The sequence below is a fragment of the Amphiura filiformis genome, chromosome 6 (genome assembly GCF_039555335.1).
Source record: "Amphiura filiformis chromosome 6, Afil_fr2py, whole genome shotgun sequence".
Lineage (NCBI taxonomy): Eukaryota > Metazoa > Echinodermata > Ophiuroidea > Amphilepidida > Amphiuridae > Amphiura > Amphiura filiformis.
This window is the reverse complement of record NC_092633.1, coordinates 61302645-61330082: the sequence shown is the minus strand read 5'-3', so window position 1 is coordinate 61330082 and position 27438 is coordinate 61302645. Positions and strand designations below refer to the sequence as shown.

Here is a 27438-nt window from a genome sequence, read left to right as displayed (position 1 = left end):
TGATATTAATGTGGGTGTAAGTGGATTCACGATAGCAGCTCTGAAATTGTAGATATCCTCAAGTTTGTAACCGGGTCATGATGTATCTGTCTTTGGCTTGTAGCATTAAAAGCATGCAAGCTATATTAATATCAATGCCACCAAAAGAACGAGAAGATTTGCCCTTAATTTTGCATACCACTTTGACCAATTTTTTTTTCCTCATTTCTTCACAAAATGCAAAAAACCCGCAAAAAAATGTGATGGGTGTAGTACCCCCTTAATATCTCAATAATCCGTCCTATTTAATAGGGGCAGGGAGGTTTATTTAAATAATATGAAACATGTTTCAGGTTATTACACACTTCAAATGATTTAAAAATATCTCAAAGTTTTATCATTTACATAATTAGAATTCTTGAAATGTATGAATACAAATTCAAGCCCAAGTTTTTTAAATAATGTGTAATCTCTCTTTTTTCTCCAGGATCTTGAACAGTTGCCAGCGGGTGATATGACATTAGTTGGAGAAAGAGGAGTGACCTTGAGTGGAGGTCAAAGGGCAAGGGTGAGCCTTGCTAGAGCTGTGTATAACAATGCTGATGTATTTCTATTAGATGACCCCTTAAGTGCAGTGGATACAACTGTAGGAAGGCAGCTATTTGAAGAGTGAGTACTTGGTAACTTGGGAGTAAATCACACATTGCTTTAATGAGTCCCTAATTAACTATAGATAAAAAGTGCGTATTTTCTTATCAGATGATCCAAAAATGTTTATAAATGAGTGCATACTCGAAAATTGAAAAGAAATGCTCTTTAGTCTGTGTTGGTTATGAAATAAAATAAATATAAGTATTCAAAGATTTCAAATGATGATGCTTGTCACGTTTGACCAACTATGATGCTATTATATGCAGGCTGGATCTGTCATGTTGCAAATCAACTTACTGTTCTTTGCCATCACCTTATGAATGGGAATTAATTTGAAAATAATAAAATCCAAGAACAATTTATGTCTTCAAAATGTGATATTTTAAATATTGTAATAAATTTGCAATACACCAGTTTGCAAATGCACAAGTATGATTGCAAGCAATATATATCAATGAGATGAGAAGAGATATGCATCATTTTCAAAAAGGTGGTACATGTATATCTCTTGCCGAGTGATTAAGTGTAATTCAGCTTTATGGTTGGATATTTGTTTTAATAAGAACACACCAATTTACACCATATCTACATATAACTTGTACTATTTTATGAAATTATTTTCAGTTGCATATCTGGTCTGCTGGCCAACAAACCTCGTATATTAGTTACACATCAGCTGCAGTATCTACATGATGCTGACAAAATTCTCATTCTGAAAAAGGTAAGACACTTTTTCTCCAAAGACCTTTTGCACTGGCCGACCGATTATGTAAAAAGAACTAGGTCATCACACCTGTGTCATGTGATGCTCTATGAGATTGATTAATGAATGATGTGCTGATGAGATGATGATGTGATTCAATTAGCCAATCAGAACCTGACTTCATGTTCACGTCATAAACTGCACCAACTCAGGCAGTGCGGAAATTTGCAAATAGGTATAACTATCGTATTTATGTAACTAGCACTAGTGGAAAGAAAAACAATTGTGTAAAAATAGACTTTGCAATTTGCCCGAAAATAAAACAAAACCAGTTAAAAAAGAGAAGCAAAAAAACGAAACCACAAAACTGACAAGGTTTCATGTAGACTTATGAGACTCATGTAGACTTATGATAATAGGCAAATTATGAACAATGTTTTGGCATAATAAGAGGTTTTGTTTTCATTCTTAATGGCGACAAGTATGTTGTACTTGCCTCAAAGTTTCATATGTGACACGATCTGGTCCATGGGGCCGAAGGAGGCATTTTTGAAAATTGAGTTACTGCAATTATTACATTATATAAAACACCAAAGCAAGATCTAACATACTTGGTTCTAAAGTTATGAAGTTTTTCGATGTGTATTTTCTTATGTATTTTATTGTTTTTTTACTCCATATTTTTACCTTTATCTCAGTTTCAAATTTGCTGCCTTTGGCCCCCATGGACCAGATCATGTCACATAGTGTATTGAAACTGTTGTCTGTTTTATTTATGTGTTAACTTGTTCTTCATTCTAGGGTAAAGGTGTAATTGGTACTTACGAGGAGCTTGAAGAGTCTGGCATTGATTTTGCACTGCTCTTAAAAGAAAGAAAAAAAGAAGAGAAAGATGATGAAAATGATGCTGATTTCCCGGTGCCAAGAAAGAGAACTGTCAGTGATGCTTGCTCAGTGATGTCAATTGCTTCAGCCATATCAGAGGTATGGTAGAAATATACATTTGTTTGATACTAGTGACAATTAGATATGAAACTTTTATATGTGACATGAAGTTTATATCATTTACCTGTGTGCATTCTTTCAGCATACTTCTATAAGGTCACATGTACATCACATGTACATGTACCACCTACATGCACATTTATTTACATGTATTTATTTGTCTTATTTAAAAAGAAGAGTAAGAGTTGGGTTTTTAAGAGCAACTTTTAAAGGGTGTGTTGGTACATCCACAAGTTAATATGTTGTAAAGTTCAATTACATAGCCCATGTTTCCAACTTAGACACATGCCAGCTGTATTACTAATTGCCCGACACATTTACAACTCTTCATTTTCCAGCAGCCAAGAGCCAAATATCAGTCCTGTTATAAAATTGTAAGAATTAGATGTTACAATTTTCTTATTTCCCACCGTCAAACTTGTGAAAGCACATTTTATGTTCATTCATACACTCTTAGTACCACATAGCCAATCAGAAAAGCTGTTAGAATAATATGCTGACTGTTAATGCGTCCAATGCACTCCACCCTGCAAGTCTCATGCATTGGAACGCAGCAACATCTCAACACACGTACATTATTGAGTTCCAATTTCCTATAATGGTAATATTTACACCATGGAATTGTTGGGGATGTTTCTTCAAACTTTGATGTCATATAATTTTCAACTAATGAACTTCTGTACAAATCTTTGTAATACTTCCTGACTATTTTAACAAGTGTAGAATTTCTTTAGGTGATTTGTTTTCAAGATTTTTCACAGCACAGTAATAATATTTTCTACATGTCTTATTAAACCTGGATGAATGTTAACCTTCACAAACGTACCTGTCTTAAATAACAACTTTTGATGCCATTTTGTCAGTAACTATTTGTCTAACCATATTTCAATATCTTGTTGAATGTAACAATGATGCTAACATTGTAAACAGGAATCACACCGATTGTTGGAATATGAGTCTAACATGGAGGTAGGTTGTTGTTATGACAACAAAAATGTCTGCTTGTTTGTCTTTGATGCTTGTGTGTTTATTATTATTCATGTGTAGTACTATACTGGTGACTTCTTGTGGGTTATGTGGTATTATTAACACTCTAGTAGCTACTTAAACCTTTGTAGAGCTAGAGCCCGATGTCTCTTATAATTATTCCCACAACTACTAAATGTCTCTGATTGCTTTATGTAAACGGGATAATTCCTTCAATATTTACACATCAATATGATTAGGCAAAAAAGGTTACGGGTATCCTCCAAAAAATGGTAATAAAATTGCCTAAGTTGCATGCAAAACAAATGATATGCAATACACAGATTCTTTTGTGGTGGTGTTTTTTGTTTGTTTGTTTGTTTTTTGGTCATTGAATTAATGGCCCACTTTCTACATGGCATTAAAAAGATAAATACAAAACAAGAAGCTCAAGAAATGCACACAATTTTTTTAAAAGCCATGTATGTAGTCTTCTAAGACAATTGTTTTCCCTTCAGTGAAAAGATTCATCAGGTTTGTACTTCTAATCAAATTGTAATTTTTGCTTGACAAAACCAGTAAGATTTTACTTACTAATATTTCGTCCATTTCATTGGAGGATTTTGAAGACTGGAAAAGAGACTATACACAATCGGAAGTCAGTTTCCCGGGAAAGTAGATTAGATGTTAAGATCTTTCAATGAGATGAATGAAATATTATTAATTAAAAACTGGTTTTGTCAAGCAAAAATTATCATTTGAATTATTTCCCCTTTGGCTTTAGAAGTGGATGTCAGTTGACTTTAGAATCTGTAGGATTATGAGTGTAGCTTTGTGTTGCAAGTAGTTGAATATGTGCTGATCTTAGTTTTATGTGTGATAGAATTTAATTGGAAAATCAAAGCAGGAATATGCATACATTTGTTTTTGTCTGGGCATTGATAGGGACCTGACTATAGATAGATTGATCAGCTAGAAATCCGTGGGAATTGTTAGGCTTTTACTACTACACCAAAAAGTAGATCCATGTTAAAGAGTGATACAGTTGACCTGTCTGGTCTATCATGTGCATATATAAAAGAAACCAGACAAAGTATAGGGCTTTAATTAATAAATTCATGATGCTTCTGGCGAGATATCAAAAAATAATTCTCGAAATAAAATATGTTGATATTAATCTGTGATGTTATAATCCGTGCCGATTATGAGCTGATCAAACTATAGCCTATATATTTCCCAAAGCACAAAATGTGAAAAAAAATACAGACAAAAGCAAACATAGGGAGTAAAAAACAATAAAATGCATAAGAATTTTGCATTATAAAAGCTCATAGCCTTCAACCACATATGTTATGGTTGTAAAGATTTCAATGATAGTACACTTGGTAACTAGGCAAATTGATGTTGATTTTTAAAAATGCCCTCCATTGGACTGATTGGATCAGAATGTGTGATATAATTATTTGGCATAATGACAAGACTTCAAAAAAATCTTTAATCTTCCAATATAAGTCAAGTCATTTTGTTAACCCTGTCATTGTCAGAGATTGACAAATTAAGTGGTTGTGACCCTTCTTACTCTTTACTCATTGAATCCCCATAAACCGGTGATGGCTGCCTGATGGATTCCTATTCCTATATAATCTTCCTTTTATACCAGTATCATACAAGTAGTTGTATTGATCAAATCACTGATGATCTGATGCTAGTGGGGTTGCACAAATACTAACATTAATTAGTCTTGGGGAGCTACTGTAAATAACCTGTAAAGGTGTGCTGAGGCTTGTGGATCAACACTATAAATCACTGCGCTTTTTTTTTTACTTACAATTGACTTCAGCTGGTAGCGATTTGAAGCATGATTTATGATCAGTATGTATAGCTACTTGTAAAGAAATGCTATGCTGGTAGCGACTGCTTATTTATACAAGTTTTAATATTCACAATCAAAGGATCGGTAGATGCTGGTGTTGTATGCATTCATATATGTTAATGCATGGGCTTATCACTTGTATATACCTATCACCTATCAAATAATGACTGGTTTGATTCAGGGGTAGCATTTTAAGGGGTCTTGGGGTCCAGGACTCCTTGATTTGGCAGGTCCCCATGATTTGGACTCCTTAATTTTGTGCGTCTGTGTAGAATTAGATGCCTGGACCCCTTTATTTGCCAATTTGGACCCCTGGCCTCGGCAGGTCACCGCTAACCCTGGTTTGATTTCATTACAGGTAGGTAAGGACTTTAAGGGCCACTAATATTTTTGCAATTAAATTTTGGATTTTAAGCTTTTTAAAAGGAAATAAAATATATATTTTATGATGTTTATGAATGAGATTAATGACTAGATATAATTTTGTTGTAGTTCAAATGACAATAATCAATGTACTTGCATCTTTTGTTTTTACCCATTACAATACATTTCTATAAAAACCAAAATGGCAAGTCATTTAAACTAAAACAAAATCATATCAAGTCATTAAACATTTATTTATTTATTCACACACGCTTTTAAATCAGCGGCACACATGTACCTGGCAGTGTGCTCATATATATTTAGAACAAGCATATTGACATGATAAACAAATATCAAACCTGAGGATTACTGTCATTATTAGTGAAACCTTTACATGACCCCACCAATTATGCATGCCTATACCCTACCAACCTTAGATTAATAAACACAGATTGGAATTTTCAATGCCTGGGCCCTCTGAGCGTACTCGAAATCAGACCTGGCGACATCGCTCATCTGACGTGCGAAGTTTCTTTTGTGTACGCTCGCGATATTTGCACTTTTTTGTTTGCTCACATGGTACCTGACATAGTGTCGATCCCTACAGGCAACATGCCATGAGTCCGTGGTATGCTACCAATCATATCCATTGATACACAATTATACACAGTAGACTACACTCAAATCACCCATGCTCACACACCTATGCCCCTCACATGAACCCACATAATCAAAATACTTGTGCGCATGTACCCCTCCGCACATTCACACATACCGACAAGAGCTACATTGTGGGGGTATTTTTTGTATGTACGTATACGTTGTGGGTGTATGAGCAAATGTGTACAAAGTGACATTGTGGGTGTAAATACTTTACCCTATGGGTGTCTTTACACAGCCGTGACGTTAGTCACGGCTGTGTCTTTTTTCTTAAAGGTTCTTTCTTTCTTTCTTTCTTTCTTCTTTCTTTCTTCTTCTTCTGTCAACCATTACATTTGCTCTAGCACTCACACACTTACATCTATTTTGACCTAACTTGGTCACAATGATCATTGACCATGCCCCTACATGTCACATGAAACTTGTGGGGTCAAAGGTCACGCAGGGGTCATAGGGGTCAAAAACATGATTTCAACTAAAAATGCATCTTCTCCCACAACTTACGTAGGACAGTGACGCCACTAGCACACATGCATTGTTATCATCCAGTGTCTATATGGTGTACACAGATTTGGGGTCAAAGGTCATTAAGGGGTCACTTCCGGTATAAAACGAAATACCTTCAAAAATTTTTATTAGCTAAACAAAATATAGGGCAGTAACGGAATGTTCACATCTGATTTGCAGTTACCTAGTGTATATGTGATATTTTTTATATGGGGTCAAAGGTCATTAAGGGGCCACTTCCGGTATAAAACGAAATAACCTTTAAAATGCATCTTCTCCCACAATTTACGTAGGACAGTGACGCCACTTGCACACATGTATTGTAATTACCTAGTGTCTATAGGGTGTACACAGATTTGGGGTCAAATGTCATTAAGGGGTCACTTCCGGTATAAAACGAAATATCTTCAAAAAATTTATTAGCTAAGAAAAACGTAGGACAGTAACGGTATATGCACACATAAATTGTGGTTGCCCAGTGTATATGTGGTATTTTTTAATTAGGGGTCAAAGGTCATTAAGGCGTCACTTCCGGTATAAAACGAAATACTTATAAAATGCATCTTCTTCCACAAATTACGTAGGACAGTGATACCACTTGCACACATGCATTGGTGTTACCCAGTGTATATGGGGTGTACACAGATTTGGGGTCAAAGGTCATTAAGGGGTCACTTCCGGTATAAAACGAAATACCTTCAAAAAAATTTTATTAGCTAAGAAAAACAAAGGACAGTAACGGTATGTTCATATATGAATTGTGGTTACCCAGTGTATATGTGGTATTTTTTTATTTTGGGTCAAAGGTCATCAAGGGGTCACTTCCGGTCTGAGATGAAAAACCTTCAAAATGCCCCTTCTGCCACAAGTAACATGGCATAGTGATGCCACATGCAAATGTACATTGACACTAGCCAATGTCTATGGGACTTTCATATATTTTGGGGTCAATAAGGGGTCACAACACGGCTGTGTTCGTGGTCTTAGACCACAGCTAAGTCTAGTTAAGACTATACCTACCCTGCCTAAACCCATAAGGTCACTGTACACCCAAATGGAATAATGAATATAGAAAGTTATGCAATATAAAAATGAAAAGAATGAAAGAGCATTAAAATAGAACAAATAGCTGCATGAGCTACAATGCTCAACTGCGCAAAAGATAGTTGGCAAGTAAGAAGAAGGGCGCTCAGGCCATTGCCATGTCAGAGGACAGTGTGGAAAATACCAATTTGCCTTTTATTTTGTAATTATTGTGATTTTATTCCTGTGATAAGAAATCAAACTTTTTGAATTGTTTCACCAAGAGGTATCTATTTTATGGCATGTTTTGTGATTTCCCCATTTAGTGCAAAATTCATGTCAGCAGAGGGCGTAAGATAGAACAGCTGAATCCCAGCAAAAACAACCAATGCGATGAAGCGATTCATCGCAAGTGATCATGGTGATGTCATGCCGACTGACCGAATAATATATCATGTAATTAACCTTAAGAAAGGCTGTATTGCCCATGGGGATATAATTAGTGAATTTGCTTGTGGCATTTCTTATTCCCACTATGTTGCACTTTGAGTTTGGTGTAGTGACGTATACAGAATCCTGCACTTATTTACCTAAATTTGCATAGAGTATATTATATGTGTGTGGACAAAGGCAGCTTGTTAGCACACTTGTGTTGCAATTACGTAAAATCAATGAGGTCATTTCCAAAGGTGAAATGAGCTATGAGCATTGTTTCTAAGGAATGGTTAATGATAGTGATATAAAACTTGGTTATTGATTTCAGAAAGAGGATGAAGACCTGGGGCAGTTATCAGGTGAAGAAAAAGCAGCAGGCAGCATAGGGGTGAAGGTCTATATGAGATTCTTCTTAGCTGGGTGTAGCATGCTCTTCTTCATGTTCTTTATGGTCATCAATTTGACTGCACAGGTAATATTTTTTGAGTTATATTAAATGTCTTAGTAGTCATAGTGTTTGAAATGTTTGTTATATATTTTATTTTGTAGCATGTATCATTTCATTTTGCCCATTCAGGAAATCAAAGTAATTATAAATATTCAAAACAAGTAGGGATGAGTGAAAGAAAATGAATGAGTAAGTGAGTTAGACTATGTGATATGATGCCATGTGATGAGTTAATGGAGTGCAGTTGTCAATAATCGGGTGATTGATTGATTGATTGATTCTTACTGTTATAGGGAGTCATTAATGTAGCAGATTGGTGGCTTGCAGAATGGACGTATGCAGAAGAAAATGCCTTGAGAAGTGGTGATGGAAACAGTACATTCACAGTAAGCTCACTAATTAGTAGGAAATTGAAGTCTATAATATTTTCAGACCAGATAAAACTTGAATAGGAAAGTTTAAAGAAAATATAGGCAGGATGATATGTAATGGATTTATAAAGCCTTATTTATGAGGAAAGACATTTTGAACTTGACTGCAAATTTGTCATCAGAAAAGAGGTGCGGGCCCGGCAGTGGTGCTATCGTGTTGTCCCCTTAGACAAGACTCCACCCAAGATTATAAATGGGTAACGGCATAATATAGTGCTGGGAAGGTAAAACAGACTTGTCATGAGGGATTAGTGACAAAGTTAATTCAGGGGAATCTGGCCCAAACACCAAGGAAAAAGAGATGGGCATTTTGGCCTGTGAGCATTACTCCAGCATGATTTTATCTTTTTCAAATTGCAGCAACTACAAATTACACAACATAACTGTTACTTGGTGATTCTGCAAATAAATCAATAAGTACTGGTTGACATTAGATGAAATATTTGATTCATATATATAAGTGATAATCTCAAAAAAAAAAGCAGAAAATCAGTGTTGTAGTAAATAATGGCTAAAACGTTTTATTGTATATAAATATGTTTTGCCAGTACACCAGTTCTGACCTCATAACAGTTAATATATACCAGCCAGATGAGCTTCAGCGATATAAAGAGGTATGATATCATCTCCTCCATTTAACCTTTTTGCGCTACAACTGGTTACCCTGCCGCACATTCTGTAGATAATCAGGTGCATTGGTAATAATTTCTTGGAAGTAGAGAATATATAAGGCACTGGGCACATAATTATGCAATTAAGCTAGATGAGTCTAAATAGTTGTAATTTTTAGGGACTTTTAAGTCCCTAAAAAACCACTTCAGCATGCAATTCATCGTAAGTGTTCAGTGCAATAGTTAGATTTACAAATATGATTCAAGGTTATGATGGTATTGAAGACTCATACAGGATTAAGGCACTAACTAATGATTTATTTTGCTTCATATGCTTGTATTTGAGAAATGGACCTGCCAAGCTATTTTTGTATTTAAGTGCTGCTTATTTACTCTTACCTTTTGGGAAAGATGCTTAATATTGAGGTCTCAGTGACACAAAGATGCATATCTATCAGTTAATGTATGAATGATTGCCTGTCATGAAACTCATTGGTCATGGCATACAGGACATGCACTATCATGCAGGGCATCCGGTATCAAGCAGGGCATGCAGCTCATAGATATCAGAGCTGGGCGGAATACATACAGCAGATATTGAAATGCACCTTTTTACAGCTGAACTACATGTATACTATTGGTTTGCATTGCATTGGGAAGCTATTATGTCTGAAATTCTACATATTTATATGAGCATAGACTAGTACTATATTAACTTGTATGGGACAGTGACTGTATCATTGTGGCTTAGATAGCAAGTTATTGTAGAACCAAAGAGATTTGAATAAGAATCTGTATGTTGTCAGTTTATGTGGCTCACATGGATGGCAAAATAGAGTCCTTGCGGGTAATTTGACCATGTGCCTAGCCAATTTAATGTGCATGCTTGTTTGTGTTCTATGTGTAATGTGTCATGCTATATATGGGAACCTTGGTAATGTCCACCCTGGTAATGTCCACCCAAGCTGAAAGACGCCAGGGGATTTTTGGAATTTACTTATAAGTATGATAAGTACTCCATTTTGGTCCCCTATGCATGACAATCCAACAAGGTGGCTTTAACATAGCATTATGCATGTTGCTATTCTATCCATACTCATCTAATCTCTTTGTGTAGAACCCAGAAGATATCTTACACTTCCCACAATGCATTTCTTCCCTGTAGTATTTGCTGTTCAGTGCAACATGGGTCGATAGTGACAAGAAATATCCCAATTGCAAAATCTGTAGGAGCTCTGTTTAGATTGAAGTATTTTTTATCATTATCGACCCATGTTGCACTGAATAGCCAATCAGTAATGCATTATGGTAAGTGTCAGATACCGTCTCTGTGTAGAACCTATATCTGCTTTTATAAAAGGGGATGAATATTATTATAGAACATGCTATATACTAACGATAAAATAACGATGAAGTACATTCTTGCATAACCTCAAATAAGCCATACAAAGTTTATCTTCTAGATATTGTGTTTCTATCATCATGATATCAATGAGTGAATCAGGCTTCAGTTCATTTTCCCTTGGGTTAGGTACTGATGTAAGTGCATTTACCGCCCTTGTATGAGTGTATATATGTTCTTTATCAATTAGAATAATTTGTACGATTCAATACTGTGACAAGCAAAATACGCACATGTCACTACCAAAGTCGATGAGAAACAAAAGTACAACTCACATCAAATATATTAGTAGAATGGAGGGAATGATTACCAATTAAATTGTTTATTTTTGGACTTGTAATGAATCATTTCTGTAGCTTTCTGTATATACATTCTGTTATTGTCATTCATCAAGTAATACCAATGCATAATATATAACATCAATTTTTTCATATCATTTCCAATCTAGCCGAGGTGTTGATGATATTTCAGACTGACATTTAATATGTTAATATGTTCTCTCCCAGACTGACTTGCCAACCACGTCTCCAGATGAGGTCGACTCAGTTTGGTATGCATGGATCTACAGTTGCTTAGTGTTGGGTATCGTCATATTCAGTTTTGGCAGGACATTCTTGCTGTATTTCATCATGGTGAATGCTTCCAAGAATCTACATAATCAAATGTTCAACTCCATCATCCGTGCTCCTATGCAATTCTTTGATTCAAACCCTGTTGGTATGTGTTTACTGTTATAATATCCTCACAGCTTTTGTATGCATCAGGTCTATTTGTACAAATCTATAGGTGACAAAAAACACCCTGTTCTATGGGCGGACAGACCTTTCAAGTAGAGTCAGTCGGTCAGGTGTTTCTTTTTCTTTTTCTGGAGGCTAAAATTACCCTAAAATTTCACCAAAATCTGACAAATCTGGAAAAAAAAGATTTTGCAAACATATTTTCTAAATATTTTCTGCTAAAATGAATAAAGTTGGCCCCAAACAGCCGATCTTGCATGTTTTATTAAAAAAAATTCTGGGTCAATCGCGCCTGTAGAACAGGGTTTTTTCGTCGCCTTGCAGGCAAATTATATTACAGAGTACCGACTCTGCCATGTTTCTGTGTTACTCAGGAGATCAAAATGCGCCCGGTAAACTTCCAAGTTTGCACTTGAATAAATAGCTGGGGTGCACACTATTTTGTTTGACAATCTAATATGGCAGATTGTCATAGCATTATGCACAGGGACATTTGAAAGAGGCTGGATTCTCTATTATAACTTATTTGGTTACAAGGCAAATGCTTAGTTTTATGACACGGAAGTGACATTAAATATAATTTCCTGAAGTGTGATGTGATCATGAGAAATGAGTCGTCGTCTTTAATATTGATTCTGAGATATAGCCAATATTAATAATATTCAACTTCTTTTGTATTTTATTGTTCTAGAGCAACACTTAAATGACCACAGTTTTAGAACTGCAAGTCCAGTTGTGATGGAGTTTTCATTGAAATAAATCTCTGAAAATTAAACTCATCTAGTTTGATTGCATCACAAGTCCTCTTGCAACTTTTTTTTCAATCACATACTCTTAGAACTACGTAGCTAATCAGCAGAGGTGTTTAGAAATATAGTGGAGTGTATTAAAAGTATCCAGTTGTACTTGGCATACTATGCATTATGCTTTTAAACGTTTGTGTGTTGCTTAGAATTTATGCATTTTCAATGGGGGGAGGTTGCTTGTCTCAATATCTCAGAGTGTATGTTCAATGATATGTCTAATGTCTCTCTCATCAAATAAACTATAATTAAATACTTCAATTCATAATGGTGATGTACTTGATCCCCCTCTTCATTTCAGGTCGTATTCTTAATCGTTTTGCTAAAGATATTGGGTTCATGGATGAGTTACTACCTACAACTATGGGTGATTTCAATCAAGTAGGTACACATTTTTACTCAAATGGTACCAACCAACTAAACTTTTATGTATGGTATATACAATACAACTTGTCATGTGATCTACAATCCTGGTCATAAATAGTTAGAACAAAGTAGGACTGTTTGAAACCGTATTTCTGTTATACTTGACATTAAAATTTCGCTTTCTTTGGTGTGAAGTCTGAACCCTTCCCTACTACTACAACCCTCCCCCTGTCTCACTAATCAATGTTGCATGTTTCTAGGGGTGCATGACCAAAAAACCAACTACCAACATTGATTGGGGGAAATGGGGCATATTTGAAATACCCATGTTAAAGTGTTCTTACAATTATTACTGGGATTGTAGGAAAGCAAAATCTGAAGCCAGTAAAGTTCATGCGGTTGTTATGCATTTCAGAAATATGGAAATGTATGAAATAACTTTAAATCTATAGTTGGCTTTTGCTACGAAAAAAGGGGATTAATCCAGGCCCAATCGCTGATAATTACCCCCTTTGGTCAATTACACTTCCAGCTGGACAAGCCCACCCCAATGATAAACCACAGCAGACAATCCAAAAGATAGGAAATTGTTATGTAATAATGTTATTATGAAACCTGTTGGCACACTTTTTGATAGTTCTATAATGGGAGGGATTAGTGGTTTTGATTTTTATACCTTTTTCCTAGAGCAACCAGAGTATACATATAATCTTCATTGTTCTAATGGTGCTATTGATCAATTATGTGATTGTTGCTTTCTTCTACAGATATCCCTGATGGTTCTTGGTGTTGTCATCTTCATCTGTGTTCTGAATCCAATGGTGCTACTTTTTACCTTACCTCTCTGTGTAATATTCATCTTTGTAAGGATGTTTTTTCTGCAGACGTCTAGAGATGTCAAACGTCTGGAGGGAATCAGTAAGTTCATTTGTTTGCTAAAAGCAATTCATTGTAAACATGTACTGTAATTTATAATAATGTAATATGTCATGTCACAATATCAGCCAGTAATCGATATGTCAACCTAAATACTTACCCTAACCCTAAAACACAGGGTGTAACGAAAGTGTATTCTATAGTTATGCCAATGCTCTAAGATGCTAGAATTGTTTGCCTCAAGCAGACCTCTTATCGAATATTTCCCATCAATCTTAGATTCAGTTTCTCATAACAGCATCATTTATTTACATGGACAAGAAATAACACTCAATATCTATGTCTTTTTATTTTATTTTGTACAGCTCGAAGTCCTGTGTTCTCGCATCTGTCTGCTACACTGCAAGGTTTAAGCACGGTGCGTGCTTTCCAGGCGGAGCAGAAATTCTGTCAGATATTTGACAATCATCAGGATCTTCACACCCAAGCCTGGTTCTTATTTCTCAGTACAACTCGTTGGTTTGGGGTGGTCATTGATTCATTGTCTGCTGTGTTTGTCATTGGTGTGGCATTCAGCTGTATCATAGCTGCTGATAGTAAGTCTATTTTGACTGTTTATTTAATCTCTTAATATTTGGAATGAAATGCTGATGATCAATTGAAAATCTATATACGAAAGGTCAACATTTTCAATGATCGTCAGCTTTTAATCCCAGCTGCATACACTTTAAGTACATATCATTAGATTTATACATTACAATTTACTGTAAAAAAACAAAAATATCAATTTTTAATCATTTGCCATAAAATGTATTATATCGCGAATTAAAAAAAAAATCAAAATTATTTGATATCATCAGGATATTCCTCGTATTCAAAATGCAATTCGATATGTCTGATGTGCTCTCAGTTCCCACAAAAATATGTAAAAACATCACTATCCGAGCTCTTAAAAGGTTAGGATTTAAAGTTATGGATAGAGTTGGTGTCAGTATTAGTGTTTAGGGTATTCAGGGGTATTTAATTTGTGCATGCCCAAAACAGGTTTAGCCCAATATTTACTTATTGTTTTTTTCTTGTGTTAATTGTAGTATTTAAGCTGGATTCAGGTTTAGTTGGCCTGTCGTTATCCTATGCATTGAGTTTGATGGGTGCATTCCAGTGGGGAGTCAGGCAAAGTGCTGAAGTTGAAAACCAGGTAAGCTCCAAAATTACTTATACAAGTGGAATGCCAATACTAAGGACTTGGCTGAATCTGTTGGTTCTAAAAATGCAAGTTAGTTCTTCAAATAGTGTAAACTAAAAAGGTTCCTTGTTGCTTGTGACTTCTGTGAACTTTGATAATTAACTAAGTCATGCAATAATTTGTTTATTATATTATGCAAGTCGACCAACGGCTGCAAATATCAGTGGTAGTCTTGACTTTTGAGTATGAGCTGATGAGAGTTGACTTTGTACTATGTCCTCAAAAGCAGAAGGAAAATGTATGTAAAATTCAGCTAAATTCACACTGAATTTGATCCGTTTTAAAGTGTTTTATGCTTCACATGAAAAAGAAAATGCTTCATGTTATGAATAAAGCTCTTTTAATAATTAAGTCAGTATCCATTTGTTATGTAGATGATGTTATTCATATTACATAATAATTTATCATTCCTCTTTTAATTTCCAGATGACTTCAACAGAGCGTGTGCTTGAGTATGTAGATATAAAGCCAGAAGCAGATTTAGAAACAGATTTCAAACCTGGACCAGATTGGCCCAAATATGGACTGATTACGCTTGAGGGTGCTTCATTACGTTACACTGAGGATGGCCCAGATGTTCTGAAGAAACTCTATGGCTGCATAAGAGCCAAAGAAAAGGTAGTTTGTTACTTTAAAATAGTTCAATAGCTTGTATGTTAAAACAGTTTAATGGCTTGTAAAGATTTTTTTTTCACCAACCAACAAAGTGGATTGTGTTTTTACAACATAATAAGGAACAATGTTTTGGATATAAGCACCTCAGATAAAAAAGTCCGCACTTATGCAACCCGTCGTACACCAAAACCTGATTTTGTTTTGACAATTGGAATGATAAGGTTGTGTGCAGAATCTTATTAGCTCCAATTTGATAACAAATTTGCTACCAAACACTCTGAATTGACAAAGATTGATACCAGTATATGAAAGTTGGTGCATTTTCAAAAGTTGCAAATTAAAATGGCTTTACACAGCTAAAAGTTTCAACTGCTCCAATTTTGGCAAAAACAATTATTTCCTTTTCTTTATTTCAGGTTGGCATTGTAGGAAGAACTGGGGCTGGTAAGAGTTCCCTGATGACAGTATTAATGAGGATAGCAGAACCAAAGGGAACTATCATGATTGATGGTGTAGATATTACTGATATAGGCCTACATCATCTGAGACAAAAACTCTCTTTTATACCCCAGGTAGTTATGCTATTAAAACGCTATTCTGTTGTGGTTTCTGGTTTTGACTCTAATTTGTTTCTCTTCTCCTTAGTTGTTTGCCCTCTTCATCTTTGTCTGCCGGTTGCTCTTTCTGTCTCTCTCTTTCTCGATCTAATCACCTTTTCTTTCTCTCTTTCCCACTCTTTCTGTTTCTGATTTACCTTCCTTGTCCCTCTTCTGTCTGCTAAACCTTTTCAAAGTTCATGCAAGAAAATGAAATTAATAAAACAATTTCACTCTCGTTGTTATTTCGGTGTTCCTTTTATGACATGTTTGCTTTATTTTCATTGGTTGGATGTATTTTATATTCCAACAGGACCCCGTCTTATTTAGTGGTACACTACGCAAGAACTTGGATCCTTTTACAGAGCAAACCGATATGGATATCTGGAGAGCTTTGGAAGAGGTAGGGGAAAGTTTGCTACTACATTGTATCTGTACTAATAATGTATGTTACTTGGCTGCAGAATTGATACAATTTTTTGTCTACCTACTACCCAGGAGCTGTTGAATTTAATATTAAGTTAATTTTGGGCATTTTGATGTTAACTTGACTTGGATTTATATCCACCATTTTGTTTTATAATAATTATGCACATTCAGATTTTACCAACCATTTATATAGAATCGGACGCTTTGTGATTTCAACATGAAAACTAAATAGAGAGGGGAGTTGTCTGTTTACTCTTTCAAAACATTATCTCATTTCAACTATTTAACCATTTTCTAATTTCCCCATTCATCAGGTTCAACTGAAGCCTGACATAGAGTGCCTAGATGATGGTCTTCACACTAAGATGGCAGAGGGTGGTAGTAACTTTAGTGTTGGCCAGAGGCAGCTGGTCTGTCTTGCCAGAGCCATCCTCAGAAGAAATAGGATTCTTATAGTTGATGAAGCTACTGCTAATGTTGATCTCAGGTGAGTTTGTCATTTTGACTGTAATCACTTTTTCCAACCTCTAAGAAAGTGATGACTGTATGTATATAATCTTATCCTGAAATTAATTTTGGCCCATATCAGCTCTCACATCACCTCCCTATCACCCCATTGCTAATACTGTGTGGATGTACCTGGTAAGTCTGTGAAGAAATAGTCATCACTTGAAACTAGGATGTGTGAAAAAGTAGATACTTTTTTCATATTATGCACCCATGACAATTTCATGCTTCAACAGTATCTTTTTGTTTCCTGTGTAATATATAAATAGGCAATAAAAAAGCAAAGATATTAAAAAGTCAAATTGATTTAGATAAAGATATGCAATGTGATTTTCTTTTTGTGTCTTCAACAGAACTGATAGGCTGATTCAGTCGACTATCCGAGATCGTTTCCGACACTGTACAGTATTGACAGTGGCGCATAGATTAAATACAGTCATGGATTCAGACAGAATAATGGTAAGATAACAGGTGTTGGGTTTTATTTACAACATACTGGTTAAGTGTAATTTGTGTGGAACATTAATTTCATGCTCAACACTTCAATATGAATCACAGAATTCTATATCATGTGGAACTGGTCATATGTATACCGATGCGTGGCCGCAAACGTACCATCCCAGCTGAAACATGCATGTAAATGAATCAAAATGGGTACGGCAAGAATTTTTGCACCACATACATCAAAGTCACTTTTCAATATGCAAACTGTAGTTAGGATAACGAAAATGACTGGTAAACAAGTCTACTAAAAATACATCAAAATGTCATGTTATCTGAAAAATAAAAATGGCGGACAAATCGCCGGACCCTTTCCAGAATTAATACAGCATATTTAGCCATTGTCAACATGGGGTCATCGGCAGGAATATTTTCCTAGTATAAAAAAATAACACTTCCGCTCTATGGTATTTCACGATTTAACATTAATGGAAAGAAAGTGCAAATGTTTGTTGTATTTCACATTGGACAAGTGATAAGCGCCGCTAATGATGTAACAATGTAAACAAATACGGGTTATTAATAATTAATTAGGTAAACCCAAATATGGAGGTATCCAAAAGTATGCTAATTAGAAGTTTAGCAAATCAGAATACGATTTGTGGGATAGGCTTTTACGACGGGAATTCATAACAATTAGTAGGTTTTTAGCGGGTTCGCCGTCGGACAAGTTTAGAACTAAAAACCTATATCATTAGCAGATAGGCTAGTTCTCTGTAGACAAGGGGCAGTCTTCATTGAACGGCTCTTTTCAGAGCCACCAAAACTTACAAAATCAGCAGATAGGCGAGATCTGCTAGTTTCTGTTGACAAGGGGGCAGTCTTCAGCAAACGGCTCTTTTCAGAGTCATCAGTAGACAAGGGGCGGTCTACATGTCTCATTCTTAGGTACTTTGTCCTGAAGAAGTCAGAGCTACTCCTGACGAAAGCTTGACAGTTCTAAACTTGTCCGACGGCGAACCGCTAAAAACCTACTAATTGTCAGAATACGATACTCCCCCTCAAAAAAAAAAATCTGGAAATGTAGTAAACAAACAAAAAAATTCTGGAATTGGGTGATGATAATTTGTCACAAAAAGAGCCAAAAAAAACTTTTATCAGAGGGGGGGGGGATACCCTGCAGCCTAATCTCTGGACAACCCCCCCCCTGAATATTCAATACTGCAAACCCACTGCCACTTATCCAAGGACCAGACGGATTTTCCGAAAAATTGTTATATTGCCCATTTACATCCCTGCATCATACATTCCACTAAAAAAACTAATGTCCCTTCAAAACCAGCACATCTACATATATGACCATTGACCAGTCACATCAAAAATGATAAAAGTCACATCAAAATTCATACTATGTGTATGTTTGCTCTATTGCACCCTAGGTGCTAGATCATGGTAAATTGTGGATTTAGATGAACCCTTAACTAGTTAACTGAGTGGACATGGAATGTAATCAATACTATGTTTTTGTGTGTGTTTTCATATCCTAGGTGCTAGATCATGGTAAAATTATGGAGTTTGATGAACCCTACATTCTTCTGCAGAAAGAAGATGGGTTTTTAACCAAGATGGTGCTAGAAGCAGGCAAGACAGAGGCAGGAAAACTGATTGATATAGCCAAGAAGAAATACGATGAGAGTAATCCTGAGGATCTATACGGTTTACATATCAAAGACAGTGAACGCTCACATCTCAGCTCATTTATTCCATCCCATGGCTATAGAGCCCTTAACATAGAGACATCATTATAGTATATTTCATTGGTTGAATGCCGTTTGATGTATTTACTATCAACCACCGCCGTTTGATAATTTTTACCATTCCAGCTATGCTTATGCTACACAATACGTAACAAGCCTTTACACCATAGTCAGACACAATAAGTGTGACTTGTACGTTTGGGAAAGAGACTGTGATTTACACTTTGTTCCCTGATGGAGACGCTGACGACGTTGCGGGTAAATATGGATCAAATTAATGAAGTCACGGCAGGACTTTGTGTTGTGCTGTAAAACATGAAATATTCTTGAAATAATTATATTGAATTTATGTGCTGGTGATATAAAACAAACATAGCTGTGTTATGGTTGAAATATAATCACTTGGTGGAAGAGATGTTGTTCTATTATATTCTAATCGCCATTCTGGTTTGTGGAAAAGGATCAATCCATGTTTTACCTCATGAATATATTTCAACTAGCACACCATAGATGGTCGATATTTGTACAGGCTGGCTTCAAAGTCAAAAATGTCTGCATTACATGACATATACCATGCATTTATTGACAATCAGATTATAGTTGCAGTGACCAATATTAATAGCTTTCATTCCAGTGGCTTGGGAACACTGAACATACACAGAGTTGAGATGTAAAATGTGATATCCAGATGCTGTCTTGTGTACTTCTGTGTTAAGGCCATCTTAATTTTATAGTTTGTCTCAAAGCCACCGCACGCATTAGTCAAATTGCGAGTACACGTTATTCCCACTGGATTGAGTAAATTTCATTTTCCCCCATTTTTTTCAATATCCACCACACAAAAATATCATGTCTGACATCGTCAGATGTTATAATAGCCTAAATAGTTAATCTCAATAAAATTCTTCATCTTGACCACAGTGAAACCTCCTTGACAGATGGGAAGAATGGTCAATTCTGGCCAAAAAGCTCGTCCCACAAATAAAAAACCCTAAAAAACTGCATTCCGCATTAGGTTTCAACTTGGGAAGGGCTTTGAGACGATTATTAAATTAAGATGGCCTAATGTTGCTATGAAATAGCTTTGTATGGCTTATTATTGAGGTGCACTATACAGTGAATACAGTATGGAGCTGTTCCATTTGAAATCCACATCTGTACTGTGGAAATTTTGGTATTCCAACCAAATTCAACAGTTTAAATTATTTCATATCCAACCAATTTCATCCAGATGAAGTGGAAAAGATGTGCAAGATTTTGAATTCCAAACAAAATTTTTGGCTAAATGTGCAAATGGATTTTGAAAATGTCTACAATTTATTTTCAGCTGGTATTTTATATAAAAGTGGACATAATTTCTAGATGGAATGATATACAGCGCAACTTGAATTTGAGATAACATGGAAAAAACAGTGACATGATCGATGGGAATTATATAAATAAACATAATGTTTTACTAGTTCATTGTATTTCTGCCAACGCATCATACATTCCAGTTAAAAAAATGATAGGACACTCAATAGGACTCATGTCTATTCAAAATCTAGAATTGAGATACAAAGAAATCTTCCACAGGGGGTGTGTAGATTTTAAATGGAATAGTCCACTGAAAACTAATGTCTGTTCAAAATCAAAATCAGCACACTGAAATATATGACCAGTCACATCACAAGGGTAGGCTTTGTTGGGGGAAAAAATGAAATTTGAGATCAATACTCTCATGTCAAGCAGAATTTTATCAGCTTTAGTTTGAGATATCACTTGTCAGAATTGATCAGGTTATTTAGATTTAATGAGTGGAAATATGTCATGATTTTTACATTCTTTATTTTTTCAAGCATTATTTTATTCATAATGTGAAAATCGGTTTGTCGCAAAGTCCACCCTATTGATGCGACTGGTAGCGTATAAGTATCCATAACAATATTTATGAAAATAACATGACAACACTGGGCAGCATATCACCTAAACATGTACTGTATTTATGTGTGCTATTACACAGATTTATATCAGGCTTTATATATGATCTGTTCCAGCAAAATATACTAAGTGTATTTATTTTTTCATGACAGTGAGATTTATTGCGAGAGAGACTAAAACTAGCTTTTTAAAGACCCCTTGTATTTGAAGACATGTTTTGGTTGGTTGATTCGGTCCTGTCATGACTGACAGCCTCAATTGCATTTACCAGTGATAGATGATGATCAGTAGCAAGATACTTAACACCACATTTCAAATGTATTGATCGTCTTGCAATCCGCCTTGCGTGGCGTACAGGACTAGCATACATATGTGGCAATTTAAAAGACATGAGCTGAGTTTTGATTGCTCTGTTTTAACTTATTTATTTGAAACTTAAATTGTCTCTTTCTCAAAACCTACCAGTCCGACTCAAGGTATATTTTGTCAGAACAGGTCACATTATGTACAAGTGGATATATCATACGTAGTTTTAGATTAAATGTTTAAAAAAGAGTAAAACTACACTTTTTTGCTCACCTGGAACTATCCTGATTGTAGACAAGATATCATCCTCATCCAATGAAGATGATAGTTGACCTGGAGAAAATGTTCCAGCTGAGCGGAAAAAATATTTATTCCAATAGGTACACACAGAGCAATTAAGAAAATATGTTCTTTCTGATAGTGCCAAGTGAAGATGAGCCTTTTAGAACATAGTTGATTGGTCTTCCTTGTAATAAGTGTGTGATGAGGCTGCTTTGTAAGCAAGATAAATGCAAATATATGCCCCTGTATGTTCCCACCCAGTAATATTTCCATATACATATTAGTACATGTGCACACAGTATATTTTTAAGTGCCAATCTGATTTTTTCCATTGAACTATAGGGAGAAAAGTTTTTTGGTTATTTATCCAGAAGAAATGCTCAATCTATCTGTAAAAAAGGTCAAGTGTAAAAATTATGTGTTTACAGGCCGGAGTGGCCATTCTGGGCCAGACTCCTGCATATAATGTTGCTGTAGGGAAGGGGTCGATACACCTCCACAGCGAGCCTGTTACCTTCCCATTTGTACACCTGGATGGTTAGATGCAATAGAGGTGAAGAGCCTTACCCAAGTGTTCAACATGTTGATGCCATGTAAACTCAAACACACTTTTAGGCGCCTTGAGGTTATAAGTCAAAAGTCTTAGACCGCTGTACCGTTGTGGTATATATATATATATATCTGTAAAAAGTCCCTCGTAATTTTATTATTTATATTGGAGTGTCCATTTATTATTGGATCTGTTCAGGTGCAAACAATTAACCAAAAGAAGGTAATAGAAGTCTTGCCAATTGCTGGGTCTTAATGTAAAGCCACAATTTCTCTGTGATACGGGAAAAACCGAAAAATTCACGGAATTCGGGGTTTACTCATGGAAATTTGAAAATGCCACAAAATAGTGAAAAACTGTGTAAAATGTCTAACTTTTGTGTTGATTTGCAAAATAAAACAAAGAAAAGTAATTACTTAGCAGTAATCAACCATTTAACAATCCATTCTAGCATTAATTCTAGGCCTATATACGATGTAAGATTTTGTACTACAGTAAACAGCAAGACAAAATACACTTTTAAAACATATTTGTTAACTTTTCAGTGCTTTATAGTGGAAAACGGAAAATCATGGAAATCGTCCAATTTGTAACACAGAGAAATTGTGGCTTTATCTTAATGTACTGTTTGCTTTATCATTGTAGTAAGTAAAAGCCCGAGGGGTGGGGGTTACTTTAAAGCCAAAATTTTACTGTGTTCTACTTTTGAAATTCTCTTGTCTATATGTCACTTTCTGTGTTTTTTCAGTTTTACCATGTTTTGTCATTTTACAAGAACTTCAATTAAGATATACTACAAACTATGTGTGTTGTAACTTGTCATTTACCATACTTTTTACATATTTATTTTATTGAAAACAACAACAGACACACATTCTTTGATATTTTCTTTGTATTTTATTCACCTTTTCCAATTATTTCAATTTTATTTTTCTAATTACCGGTACATGAAATGCTATCTTCCGCTTTCTACATCCTGAAAACTTATGGCCTTACTCAATACAAATGACCATACAGGAAGGATGTGCTGCAAACATGGGTCACATTTTTGATCTTTTAATACATCAATGACCCCTTTTTCTAGACCAATTTTGCTATATGGTAATTTTTTTAAATAGCCCAATTTTCTATCACTGTAGTCAAAATTCCAAAATGTAATGGTAAAAATTTGATGGGTCCAAATGTTTTGAAAAAATGGTATAATGATGGGTGCTTCTTCTGAACAGTGGCGGCGCAAGGGGTATTTTGCCCCCCCAATATTTTTCTTGCCACCCCTAAAATTACGTAAATTCCCACTTTTTGCTGCAATTTTATGCAAAATTTGTTGATTTTGCCCCCAAAAAAAAAAAATTCACTTTGCCCCACCCCTATGGCCCCCTCCAGAAAAATTCCTGGTGCTGCCACTGCTTCTGAATGGTACATTACCAAAAACAAACTTGAGTTATTTTGACACTAGTCTAGGCAAATCAGTGAACTTTTAGGGAAAAACATTAAATTTGTCATTGCTTTTGTTAAATTTTATCTGCTGTTAACTTTTCTTTGCTAAAAAGTAATGGTTTTTGTTGGAGTTAACCAGCTTTCTTTTGTTCTCATTTATATAATTCTTAGTATTTGTCTTTATGTAAGCTTAAATTTAAGCCAACTGAGTGACTAAATCATATTTTATGGTCACTAAATTTGATCTACTAATATGTCTTCTTTGTAGATATACCGTAAAATTCCGCCTACAAGCCTATATATGCCTCTAAACGTTATTTGGAGTTTGAACAACTATATTACTGATAAAGGCGGGTGTACAAACATGTATATTTGTAAGACCAATCTATTGCAATGTTTTTGAGAAGGTTATTGGCCTTTCATATCTTTCGTTAAAAAAACCCCTCGTTTAGAGGCATATATGCTTCTAGACGGAATTCTACGGTACATATGTTTACCATTTCCACGACTCCGAATCCTAATTTAATTTTTACTTCGTGTACAACGAATGGAAAAAAAATCACAAGCTAGGTAAGACCGCAGAAAAATGAAAGGGTTACTAAATGCAGATGCTGAGATATGATGGTGGAGGTAGAACTTTTCGAATTACGCTCGTATGTCACGTTGCTTTGCAGTTTTGGCCTCGGTATACGATGGAGGTCATTCAGCATTAATTTTGAGGGTATATTATGTGTGGTAAATTTGATTCACCAGTTGCGGTGTGTGTATATATATAAACTGTCATAAATCATGTGTTCCAAACTCAGTATATTTACTATAAAAACGCTATGTATCATGCTACTGTTATTTAAGTTTGGTCATATATCTTGACTATATTTGAATTCCTTTCATGTAGGTTATCTTTATTATATTTCTTTTGTGTGTGATTATTTCATCTATGAAGCGCCTTGAAAGTTTTATTGTTGAAGACTAAAACATACTTACTGATGATGTGTACAGGGATGTAAATAAAATGACCCATTAGGGATGGACCCATTTTGTCACATCCTCACTGGGCAAACCCTTGTATGTAAGAAGTACATGTAGGCCCTAATGACAAAACCTCATATGTAACAATTTTGTCATCTTGTGTGAGGCCCAAAAAATTGTTCAAAATTGACAGGATTTACATAAAAATGGCGATGGATATTTGCAGACACTTCTACAGTTTGCAGTTACAAGGGAAGTTTCAATAGTTGTGTAAGAACATTTTCTAGAAGTTGACACAAACAAAACAGAATATGACCAAAATTGGTTTTAGGCCATCTTTTACATATGAGGTTTTGCATTTGACCTATTAAATTACATATGAGGTTTATCCCTCCCAGCGACGATATGTGACAAAACAATGATGAAATATGTAGTATTAGTATATACCATAAGGCGACAAGGAAAAAACCCTGTTCTACTTTTCAAGTAGGGTCGGTCGGTCAGTCATTTTTTTTTTATAAATACAACAGTGGCATAGTTAGGGTTTGTAGACCCCTGGGGCAAGGGTACATAATGGTGCCCTCCAATTCTTGAAATAATCGCACATAGAGCACATGGAAATGTGTACATATAACACTAATTTGGTTATAATCAAGTTGTATTTCAGTCTTAAATCGGATCTTTTAAATGAATATTTGTGCTGAAATGTGTGCGTGCAAAGCACACAAAATTTTTGACCTTTACAGCTTGGAGGACGCAATTCAGCCCCCCCTATGACTGCGCCCAGGGCATGTGCCTCGCCCTAGCTACGCCACTATTAGCAAATGACTCGAAAAATCATCCAAATCTGTACATAAATTACTAATTTTTTTTGCAATTTTCCCTCATAATTTATGCACACATTTTTGGAGTCAAAATAAATCTACTTTTTGCCCAAAACAGCTGATTTTTGGTCAGCTATGGAAAACAGTTTCCATCAAACGCGGTCCTCTTTTGGTCAAAATTTACATGATACAGCAAATTAAAAAAACCCGGAAAATCTGGGTCGGTCGAGTGTGTAGAACAGGGTTTTGTTTTCGTCACCTGCCACACAGGGAGTGTGAATTTCAAATGGGGTTACCTGAATGGGTGACTCCAAATAAAATCTACAGCCCCTGTGTTGGAAATTAAGGTCATGTCATCCAATGGGGGTGTATGGATTTTAACTGGAATAGCCCTATGATATGAGCAATATTTTGACTCGCTTTTCAAGATGAGACAAATGTGTAACATTTATACTTTTTTAAGCTTGTTTTCAAGTAATAATGCATGATTGCTAATATCTAAAGATATTTTTGTTTTAGTTCTTCTCAAATTGTGTGCATTTTGAGCTGAAATAATGAGGCAAAATTGAGGAAAACAGTGTTATATCAATTGAAGCAAAGCAACAATTACCTTGTAGAGGCAAGAAATAAGTTGTTTGGGTTGTCAAAGCTCAAGACAAAACTAGCAAAGTATTAAATGACACCGATTGTTTTTAGTATATTGTACTATTTTATTTTAATCTGGGCAACATTGTATCCTCGGTTTATGATTATTTGAATTAAAATTTGATATTAATGGGTTGATTGAGTCACACAGTTTTCCTGCAAATTTGTCAAAATTTTGTTGGTTTCTAATAAGGAAGGTGCTAATAAATAAGGATTAATATACTTAAACATATCAAATATATATATCCAGGAAATTCTAAACAAGAAATGTCTTTAAAAAGACAACACCATGGATGAAGATCATGTTTCATTAATTTTGCATTTCAAATTTTGTGTGTTTGGCACAACTAACCAGGTGGTAAATATTGGTAAACACACTATGGCTTTCAATGTGTGACCAATATTCTAAAACTGAGCTAGTCACCATGGTTTCAAGCAGACATTTTTATAAGCAGATATTTTAAAGGACAAGCTCTCATTTTGTGAACTATTGCATGGCATATGTACCCATTGATTTGAGGACCACGTTTTTTTGGGTAATTTTGGTAAAAATAGTATTTACATTAGGATTTACAGTTTTACACACATGTCTATGTAAAGAGTGATCAGGGTGCTATCACCTCATATCAGGTTTCAGTAAGTGTTAGGCTTGTATTATTTATTTGTAATAAAATTTGCACAATATGTGCTTCAAGCATAAAGGTATGTCATCCAGTAGTTCACTTATGTGACCTTGTCCTCCAATGCTTAACAAACATAGGTGCAGTTGAAGGAAAAACAACATGCATCTTTATTATTGTCCAATTTATGTATTGTACTTGTATATTTAACAGGCCAGTTAAATGACCATACTTTTGACCAAAGAATAGACAAAAAGTGTTTCTATTATTGGTGTGAAAATACGCAGCTACTATAATTTAACTTCATGTTGTGTTTAAGTATTATATATTGCCTTGACATAATAGAACTCATATTGTATGTCATATTCATCAGTGTCTTGTAAATTATAAATATTGCATGATAAAACAATAAATTATTTTTCTGGTACACCTTGATAATTGTGTTACCTTTTCTG

General features: G+C 35.2%; 1 protein-coding gene across 1 annotated transcript in view; it reads left to right on the top strand.

Moving 5' to 3' along the window:
• LOC140155765 (ATP-binding cassette sub-family C member 4-like) overlaps nucleotides 1-19896 on the top strand; it is a 50632-nt gene extending 30736 nt beyond the window's left edge. Inside the window, exons 11-28 of the mRNA XM_072178728.1 lie at nucleotides 467-648; nucleotides 1255-1351; nucleotides 2135-2317; nucleotides 3269-3307; nucleotides 8494-8637; nucleotides 8907-8999; nucleotides 9593-9658; nucleotides 11564-11774; nucleotides 12899-12978; nucleotides 13731-13881; nucleotides 14205-14435; nucleotides 14931-15037; nucleotides 15512-15703; nucleotides 16117-16272; nucleotides 16610-16699; nucleotides 17040-17212; nucleotides 17586-17691; nucleotides 19221-19896. Coding sequence (XP_072034829.1) covers nucleotides 467-648; nucleotides 1255-1351; nucleotides 2135-2317; nucleotides 3269-3307; nucleotides 8494-8637; nucleotides 8907-8999; nucleotides 9593-9658; nucleotides 11564-11774; nucleotides 12899-12978; nucleotides 13731-13881; nucleotides 14205-14435; nucleotides 14931-15037; nucleotides 15512-15703; nucleotides 16117-16272; nucleotides 16610-16699; nucleotides 17040-17212; nucleotides 17586-17691; nucleotides 19221-19481 — 2562 coding nt within the window. The 3' untranslated portion in view covers nucleotides 19482-19896. The remainder of the gene's footprint in view (nucleotides 1-466; nucleotides 649-1254; nucleotides 1352-2134; nucleotides 2318-3268; nucleotides 3308-8493; nucleotides 8638-8906; nucleotides 9000-9592; nucleotides 9659-11563; nucleotides 11775-12898; nucleotides 12979-13730; nucleotides 13882-14204; nucleotides 14436-14930; nucleotides 15038-15511; nucleotides 15704-16116; nucleotides 16273-16609; nucleotides 16700-17039; nucleotides 17213-17585; nucleotides 17692-19220) is intronic.
• Nucleotides 19897-27438: the final 7542 nt, after the last annotated feature.